Source organism: Trachymyrmex septentrionalis, unplaced genomic scaffold (genome assembly GCF_001594115.1).
Source record: "Trachymyrmex septentrionalis isolate Tsep2-gDNA-1 unplaced genomic scaffold, Tsep1.0 scaffold24, whole genome shotgun sequence".
Classification (NCBI taxonomy): Eukaryota; Metazoa; Arthropoda; class Insecta; order Hymenoptera; family Formicidae; genus Trachymyrmex; species Trachymyrmex septentrionalis.
In genome coordinates this window covers 873,253-882,976 of record NW_017305397.1, presented here as the reverse complement: position 1 = coordinate 882,976, position 9,724 = coordinate 873,253, and the positions used below count along the sequence as shown (strand labels likewise).

The 9,724-nt window shown below is 40.0% G+C and overlaps 2 protein-coding genes across 3 annotated transcripts in view; both read left to right on the top strand.

The window, feature by feature from the left end:
* LOC108748708 (pseudouridine-metabolizing bifunctional protein C1861.05) overlaps positions 1 to 619 on the top strand; it is a 27,737-nt gene extending 27,118 nt beyond the window's left edge. The window contains exon 9 of the mRNA XM_018486993.1: positions 274 to 619. Coding sequence (XP_018342495.1) covers positions 274 to 564 — 291 coding nt within the window. The 3' untranslated portion in view covers positions 565 to 619. The remainder of the gene's footprint in view (positions 1 to 273) is intronic.
* A 569-nt stretch (positions 620 to 1,188) lies between these two features.
* Positions 1,189 to 8,666, top strand: LOC108748773 (integrator complex subunit 6). 2 transcript variants are annotated; one of them, XM_018487118.1, is made up of 9 exons: positions 1,189 to 2,024; positions 2,924 to 3,001; positions 4,718 to 4,957; positions 5,043 to 5,223; positions 5,335 to 6,062; positions 6,136 to 6,411; positions 6,526 to 6,865; positions 6,963 to 7,766; positions 7,922 to 8,666. In XM_018487118.1, the coding sequence occupies exons 2-9, from the start codon at positions 2,963 to 2,965 to the stop codon at positions 8,131 to 8,133; spliced, it is 2,820 nt and encodes a 939-aa protein (XP_018342620.1). In that variant the 5' UTR covers positions 1,189 to 2,024; positions 2,924 to 2,962; the 3' UTR covers positions 8,134 to 8,666. The 2 variants fall into 2 exon arrangements, with proteins under 2 accessions (XP_018342620.1, XP_018342619.1); XM_018487117.1 differs by having other exon boundaries at positions 1,189 to 2,578.
* The last annotated feature ends 1,058 nt before the right edge of the window (positions 8,667 to 9,724 follow it).

The window sequence follows — 9,724 nt, the reverse complement described above, 5'->3', positions numbered from 1 at the left end:
AGAATCTGGTTGCATTAATTGGAATTCTAGTAAAAAAATGAGATTTTTTTAAGTTATTTTTTAAATCTATTATAATTCTAATCGAGATATCTAATCACGATGATTGGAATTCCGATTGATATGATTAGAATGTTTCATTCATTTTCAGTTGAAAATTTTTCTCAATGTAGATAACGATAAAAATTATAAACCAAGATTAAAATTAATCTAAAGGTAGATATAAATTAATGACGATGTTTCGACATATGTACTCGTTAACTTTCTATTTTGCAGGTGACCCGAAAAGCTTTGCAAAACGAGCCCTTCTACGACGAGCGTGGCGAACTGATCGCCGACTCCTCGGTCGCATCCCGATTGTACCCCGCTGTTGACGGCGCGGAAAAAGCGAGCGAGATACTCAGCGTAAGCGGGTGTGGAGATTGCCTCACTGCCGGAATAATTTACGGGATTCATAAGAATCTCGATGAGATCGGTTGCATTTCTGTGGCTCTGAAAGCCGCTTCACTCTCGCTGAGATCCTTCGACGCGGTTCCACGTACGCTTCGAGACGTTTTCCAACGATAAAGTTTTGTTTTAATACAATATTTTTTATAATTAATTTAACTGACTGTCTACGATTGGCATTTAAATTTTGAATTGTATCTTACTTTTTATAAATGCATATTTTGTTATTACCTACAATGATGATATTCTTTCTTAGAAAAATAAAAGACAAATTTGAAAATTTTAATCTTTATTCTTAAGTATTTTCAAACTAGTTTGTGATTGTCAGAAGTCTGCGCATTAATTTCTAAAATTTTTTTATACAATATACTTGAGATAAATTCTAATAAGCACAACATTAAAATGACATTAAAATAGTTGCAAATTTAATTATTAAAAGTCACTTTTTAATCAATCACGATTCGTTTTGATATCATTTGGATATTATTGTGATTGTAGTTCTGTTTGAATACTGTTTTAATACTGCTCTGCTGCATATAGAACGAAATTTGTCGATAATTTTTTCATAAAAATTCGCTCATTAGTACACGAGACATTGTAATAATTAGAAAGAAATTTCCCGTAAATATTGGATGAAAAATTGAATTTTGAGAAAAAATAAATGAATCTAAAACAGCTACTTGAAATAAAGGACGTTCTTTAACAAAGGACGTATAAGCACCGTATACTACAACTATACTACACAATTACTGATATTACTACTGCTACTACTAAGTAAACTGTTATTTTACATTGATTAATCGCGCAAGGGATTAGACAACGTATTTGTAAAATCAATATGGATGTTTTTCCACCTACGCAGCGTCGTCCGATGTTTGTATCGGTGGTCGCCGGTAGGTTGGAATTATCGGAGACGACCGATAGCCCATCCCCGAACATTCATTTCCTGAAATCGCTTCGATCGTCCTGTCGGAGTCGTTCAAAGAAAGACGCAACAAAAGCAGCCGCGCGCGAGGCGTAGAACCCGTAGAACGGACAACGCAACGCATTTCCCAAAGCGCTACGAAGTGTACGCTGCACGGTAATGCGACAAGTCGATCGGAAAAAAAGAAGTAGGTCTCACGTGCACCTTCCGCACCATCCGCACTCGGCGACGGCGACAGACGTGGACGGACTTGAAGTGCGCGGCATTATCAAGACGAGGACGGAACGTCGGGAGTGCAGCCAGGTGCAGCAAAAAGTCCGAGTCCGAGCACGAAGAAACACGAAGCTCCAAGTAGCGTAGCGGCTACGCGAACGAAGTGGTGGGGGACCAATGGCGGGGTGTCGGAGGCGATCACGTGGCACGCTCCATGTCGTTACGTGTATACTCGAGCGATCGAGAGGGCGCGACCTGCGGGACCGAGAGAGAGACCGAGTTTCGGGACGAGCGCGTAAACACGAGGGAGATAGGTTAGATTTGTATTAAAGAGAAAGAGAGGTGTCGACGGTGGGGCGCGAGGAGAGGAGTGGCAGCACACATACGCGCAATATGCCCTTATACTCTGACCGCGTACTCTAGCGGGCAGACGTATTTATTGGTATATAGTTATATACACATACACGCCGTGGTAAACGTAGAAACGAAAGAGCGAGAAAGGGAGAGAGGGAGAGAAACGGACCAAGCGAGCGCCGTTACGATAAAAGACAAGTTTTTCGGAGCGTATTCGCTACGCAGAGCTGTTCAATGGTCGTGGCAGCTATGCTCCACGCCGCCGCTGTCGTCGTCGTCGTCGTCGTCGCCGTCGTCGTCGTCGCCGCCGCTACCGCCGTAGGGCGCTTAACTAGCTAGTTCCGACGGGCCAGCGTCTCGGTGCTCGCCAGTTAATAAACGAGCACGAGTACGTTACGACGCGCCGAGCGCGACTCGGATCTCGTCGTCGTCGCTGCCGCCGCTACCGCCGTCTCCGACTCGCCGTTGCCGTTGCCACCGACGTTGTCCGCCGCCGTCACCGCCGTAACAGTCTCCCTCCCGAAGATGACCATAATAGTATTTTTGATCGACACGTCGGCCTCCATGAATCAGAGGGCTTATTTGGGTGGGCGGCCCACGCTCTTGGATGTAGCCAAGAGCGCCGTGGAAACCTTCGTCAAGGTACGCCCCGGACAGCAGCTTTTTATCCGTCCCGTCGCGCCGCTCCGCACCGCGCCACGCCACGCCACGCCACGCCACGCCACGCCGCGCTGCTCCGAACCGAGCCGAGCCGAGTCACCGTCCTCGTCGTCGTGTCCGTACGGGATACACAGGGATAGAAGGGGACGAGGGAAAAGAAGAGGGAAGTATATCTATCTCTTTCATCTTCCCTTTCCGCGTTCTCTCCGTCTCTCTCTCGGACACCTAGCCTTCTCGATGACGAGGAGGGTAACGCGGATCGTGCTCTGAACGTGGGAAGCGCGCGCGTGAAGAAAAAAAATATAAGTGAAATAATTCTTTTTCCAGGTTCGACAGAGATCGCCGGAGAGCCGCGGGGATCGTTACATGCTCCTGACCTTCGAAGATCCACCTCAGAACATTAAGGTATATCCTCAGTCACACGTTTGTTCCCCCTCTTCAATCTTTCTCCTATCGTTTTCTGTTTCGCTCTTCCACCTCCTTTGTATCTCCCGTATCTCGTCGACATGTGTCTCTTCACATCGTTTAATTTAGCCTATCTTTGCGAGATGCTCCCTGAGAGAGGTGTCATTCTCTCTCTCTCTCTCTCTCCCTCCCTCTTCTCTCGTAAACCGTCCTGAGTTTGGGTTAGGTTCGTTTAATGGCGCCGAATAATTAATGCGCGATGGATATATGAAGGAGCGAACGTGCACGGACGTGTCTCTGCTCTGAGTCAGTTGGCTCTCTCCTCTATCACCCCTTCGACCCCGCCTTCGTATTCTGCCCTGTGGCACACGGCTGCGAAAGATACGCGTCGCTGAAGGTGCAATGGCTGGGAAAGAAAGCGTCGTTCAAGAGGAGAAGGAAAGGCGCCTTTGGCGCCCTCCTGCAATCGCGAATTTTGCGCGCCAATTTTGACGAGATTCAAACCGTAGTTTCTGTTTAAATCCACTTTTTATTCCTTATTCTTATTCACTTCCGGATTACAATTCACTTTCTTTTTTGTACTTATGATCTACTCTCCAGTCAATCTCTTATGATCCGAAACATATGGGTATGAAATGAAAGTTGAAATCGAATCTTTTCCCGCACCCTTTGTTTCTTATAGTAAACTACTTATAGTAAAGTACTTCGAAGTTTTATAGTAAATTCGATGTCTGTTTTTTTTATTTTTGATAGTAGACTAAACTTTTTTTCTCAATTTAGCCAAGAATCAAATATATTTATTTCATATTACGTTTCAAAAGTGTATATTACTTCAGCTATAAAAAACAGACTTTTTCAATTATTTGCATTACATGAGATTAATATATACTAAAAGTTGCATGAAATTGATAAGGTATATATAAATATAATGTAAAAGTATAAAAATATAAAGTGTAATAATATTATGTATAGTGATATTGTCATGTATTATTTAATAGAATGTACAATATATATATTATTTCATTATCAAAGTTGATTATATTATGTTACTATATATATATATATATATATATATATATATATTGAAATATTTTAAGTGTATCTTTGTATAAGTGTAAATTTAGATACTTTAAATATAAAGCAGTCTTTAATGTATGCTAATGCAGTATAATGCAAATAACTAAATACATCATTATTATTGCGCGTAAGGTTTACGTGAGCAATACTTGTTCCGTGTACGAAACTGAATAAATTGTCCGAAAATGTATACAGAACGAATTGCCAGAACGAGTCGCATTTAAATGTCTTTAAAATTAATAATTTTGTTTGAAGATGTTTAGAAATATTTTTAACAGCATTTTATGTAATTCTGTTATTTACAAATCACTAATGAATTTGAATTCAACTGTACATGATAACCTTGAATTGACCTTTAGCTATAAAAATCTAGAATCGTATAAAAATTTTTTTTAATGCGTTGTTATTTTATCTAATTTATGATTTTAGAATAAGAAGCATTTGAAATTATTTATACTTATCTCTCTTCCATGTACTTTTCAGTATTTTTAAACCCAATAGAGGAATTTAATGATTTATTTTGCATGAACGTAATTAAATGCCTTTATTTTATTTAAAAAAGATATAAGCTTAAATTAAGTTAGAAATTAACTTGGGAGAGCTGTGCATATGTTTTTCATGGGACCAATACTTTTTCAGGCAGGATGGAAGGAGAACTTGGCAACCTTTATGAACGAACTCAAAAACTTACAATGTGTTGGTTTGACGACGTTAGGTGCTGCCTTGAAACACGCGTTGGACGTATTGAACATAAACCGTATGCAGACTGGTATAGACACATACGGCCAAGGGAGATGCCCGTTTTATTTAGAACCATCCGTTATAGTTGTTATAACAGACGGAGGAAAATATACGACTAACAGCGGAGTTCACCAAGATGTAAGTGCAATCTCTTGCTGCTATTGTTAAATAAAGGGTACGATTTCTTTTTCGTCGTATAAGGACAAATGAAATTCTCTTGTAGTTTACATTGCCGATGCATTCCCCGATACCTGGATCCGAACTGACAAAGGAGCCATTTAGATGGGACCAAAGATTGTTCTCTTTGGTGCTGCGTTTATCAGGAACACCAGCCGTCGAACGAGATATTGGTTTGGTGGCGAGTGACGCATCACCAATAGATGCAATGTGTGAAGTGACTGGAGGTAAAGGAGATGCAGCTTGTAATCTTACTAATCTTAGAATGGCAAACAGTTTCCTCTAATACGTGCTATAAAAGAATTGAAATAAATTTTAAATTTGTTTCTTGGTTATAGGTCGTTCGTACTGCATTACATCGTTCAGGATGATGATACAGTGCATAGATTCTCTGGTGCAGAAAGTTCAATCGGGTGTAGTGATAAATTTTGAGAAAATCGGTCCTGATCCACCGCCATTGGCCAACGAGGCACCGCAACATCAGGATGAGGAGGAAAATGAGGACGATGGTAACGCAACGAACGGACCACGCACTCAGTATCCCAATGCGTTAGCGCCGGGAAACACGGCTTGGTACTCCTGCAGACGCCTGATCTACGTACCGCGGTCAGCCCAGAAGGGGTTTGCGGTAGGTTTTTGGCCAATTCCCGAAAGCTTCTGGCCGGATCTTAGCGCCAGCTCGTTACCGCCACGATCGGCGCATCCAAATGTGAAATTCACATGTACCAGTCAGGAGCCAATGGTGATCGAGAACTTACCTTTCGACAAGTACGAGCTAGAACCAAGCCCTCTGACACAGTACATCCTAGCACGGAAACAGCCGACAACATGTTGGCAAGTGTTTGTTGCCAATTCGTATAAGTCTAGCGAAGTGGGCCACCCGTTCGGTTACTTGAAAGCTAGTACAAACTTAACTTGTGTAAATCTCTTTGTCATGCCTTATAATTATCCCGTGCTGTTACCGCTGCTAGAAGAGCTCTTCAAGGTACATAGGCAAAAACCGACACCTGAATGGAGGGCGCAATTCCAGGGTTATATAAGGACTATGCCTACCTATTACGCCGCCGTAAGTTTATCTGTATTTGTACGAATAATCATATATTCTGAAAACATTTTTATCAAAATATTGTTTATTGCAGTCGTTGAGGAGAGCGTTAACCAGGATGGGTGCGTCCGCGCCTCTAGCACAAACCTTGATACCCGATAATATGGATAATTCTTTATCATATAGTGTTTTAAATTATTTAAAACGATTGAAAAATCAAGCTAAGATCGAATTTGATCGGCTATGTAATGAAGTCATTTCCAAGCAAGTCGCTGCTTCGAATCTTACGAAGAATTTATCTAACTGTACCTCGAGTGTGGTGACGGAAGGAGTGAGAGTTGTACCGAAGACACCATTGAAAAAAGATTTGGTAAGATTTAATACGTTAAAAGATATAAAGATTGAAACATCACATTTAATATATTATCACGTTACTTAAAAATTGCTTTTAATTCTTACTAAAGTTTACGTGTGTGCTTTGTAGGTGTCCCATCCTTTGTTACAAGACAAGTTTACGGGTCTCCGCGATCAACTGAACGAATTCGGAGGTTTTGTCGTCGGATTAGTGAAGAATCAACAGCAACAACGTGGTGCACACAGTTATAGGAATGCCTTCGACGTGCCGAGAAAGTCTCTGCTCGATCAAGTCGTGCGGATGCGCGCAAATTTCCTGCAACCCGGCTTATTGCATACAAAATTACTTGACGATGATTACGTTCATTCGATGCCTTTAGCCCAAATGGGAAATTATCAGGAATATCTAAAACGTATGACTCCGCCGTTGAGAGAGATCGAAAGTGTACCGGTTAGACAGCATATGTTCGGTAATTATTCAGTAAAAGTAATTCTTCTATGCAATATGGTAATATGCAAAGTAATTCTAACTGTACATGGAAAGATAATGTTATATTTCTATTACAGGTAATCCTTTCAAAATAGACAAAAGGATGATGGTAGATGAGGCGGATATTGACATAGTTGGCGCAACATCTTCAACATCGAAAGGCGGTCTTAAGCGCACCTTGCCGCAATCGGATAACACAGGCTCATCCTCCCCGAGGCCACCTCCTAATAAAAGGAAGCCTGGACCCATACCGAAAGACGTGATCGTTCGACGACCCTCGTATACTAACACTCCACCGAGTTCCCCGATTCCTTGGATGATGGAGGATACGAAGAATCAAGTGACGGTAACAGTAACAGCAACAGCAACAGCAACAGCAGCAGCAGCAGCAGCAACAACACCAGTCGCCGATACGAACGCTCCGCCGATCTTATCTTGTTTACCCAACGTATCGTCGGGTCATGCGTCGTTACCGTGTTCGAGTGCGTCCGAAAAGTTGGTAAACGGTCTCGCGGAAATGCCAATTATACCGGTTTTCGAACCAATCCCGGTGGAACACGTTAACAATCACATGGACACGCCGCCTGTTCTGACGCCGATAGTTAACAATGTCGATGCAATATCGAAGGGTGATGTTAAAAGTGAACGAACCGATAATGTGAAGAACGAGTGTAATCGGTTACCGGTTAATGATTGTATCGAGAATAACATGCGTGTAGACAGTGCTGCTGAGGAGAGACTGACGAATCACGTAGAGGAGAAGCGCGAGCCGAAGACCGAGAGAGAGAAGAAGCCGACGAAGAAGGAATTGGAGGACATCAGGCGACACAATTTGAATATCCGGGAACTCGTTTACAAGGAAGTGCGAAGAAGAGGGAAAAGTAAGTCTTCAACGCGCCAATCGATTCTCTTTTATATCCTGAGAAACGTCGCGAGATTAATGATTAATAAAAATTTTTTAATTAATAAAAAATTATATCTATCGCTAACGATTCTCGTAACAGCGTTAACACGTGACCAATTCATTTCGTTTCAGATTACGCAACACTGTTCTCACACTTACATCAAGTTCAGGGGACCTTAGATATACGGCTTGCGTTTATAAAAGACATAGTAAAAGAATCATTACGCTTTAAACGACGTAACTTGGCATCACTGTTAGAAGAATATCTTAAAACCATTCAAGAGGACGGTTGCACTATAAATCACAAGCTGAATCACAATGGTGCCACGAAGATAAGTTGTTAAGATATATGCGTAACCAGGGCATTGTCTTAATAGTGTGAAGAACATAGATTAGAAACTCTTGTGCAAGTTTTTGCCAAAGATTTTTAGTAGCGGGTTTCGATCTTTTCGAAGTAAGGCTACTTTTGATAATCAATGAAAAAACTTGTGCAATTTTGAGGTCCTAGCAAATTTCAATAGCATTCTTGACATCAACCATATGTCATTTTTGTTTACTTTTGGCTTTGTAAATTATCAATAGAAATTTTGAATCATATATCATGTAGAAGGGTGCTAGCTTAATGTTAGGACAACCGCTTGACGAATAAAAGATCAGGGTTCGACTCCTGGACTTGTCATCCCGTTTATATAACACTAAGAATATTGTTTGGGGAAAATATTCTGATACTAAAAATGTACAATATGTATATTTTCGTGAAAATGCTTATACAAAATCGAAAGTTTGGAAATTTTTAGATATCACGTGGCACTCTACACAGCCATAAATTAAAGCAATGATTTTTATTTATTACTCCATTAGTAATGTGAAAAAAAAACGGAGCAATATTTGACGATATGTATTAAATTTTGTTTAAATATATTTCTCGATTAATAATAATATATATATATATAGTCTCTTCCTAAACTTAATTGTTTTAAGTGTTCGTTCGAAAAGAGATCCAAGATCTTTTTCATCTTGGATACTCTAAAGTATCCTAAGTAACACACAATCGTAACGTGATATATTTGCGCAACGTATGGAATCCTTCACAAATACACGCGTGTTTGTATATCGTTACATGTAAATACATTCGCACATTTGTTTCATCGTCTACTATGATGTACTTTTCCATAATCTCGGAATTCTGCCGGATATCATTTGGCGCACATATAAAAATATCTTGGATGCTGGCATACAAGACATTAATTGCGTATATGTGAAATAATAATGTAGGAATGACTATATTAATCTTTTAAATACGAATCCACAATGTTTCAGAAGTACAAGTGCAATCAAATGAATCGGTGCATAATTCTATCCAGTTCTCAACGCCCATGTCGGATTTAGAATATAATTATATTACTCTTACAATTTACATTTCCTATTACATTTAACCTGTCTATAATCACTTGTGATCTATATTATTAAGTTTAATAAAATGCCATAGTTTAATACACACATACTGTACCGAATTGTCTAAATTTTGTTGTGCACTTTGTTGGATGTCAAAAGCAAAGATCTGGCTTTCTATTGATGATACATTATACATTAATAATCACGCGATTTCTAAAGATGAGAACATATCCTTTATTATCTGTGAAGCAAGAGATTGTAGAGAAAATCGCTCATAAAAGAATTTATTATGTAAATTACTGAATTAAAATATTACTAAGAAAATGAATAGGAATTCTTGGTTGCAGTGGATTATAATTCTTTTGCATGTTGCAATGTTTAGTTTTCGTATGCGAGACCTATCGTAGATAGCATTGTACCAAAAAATATTTGTGTATATTTAAACGGAGACATAAATGCAGGTTTGAATTTATTGCGAAATCTACGAAGGGTTGACAGTGCCTGATATTGAAATTGCTATTTGAAATTGAGATAGTATAT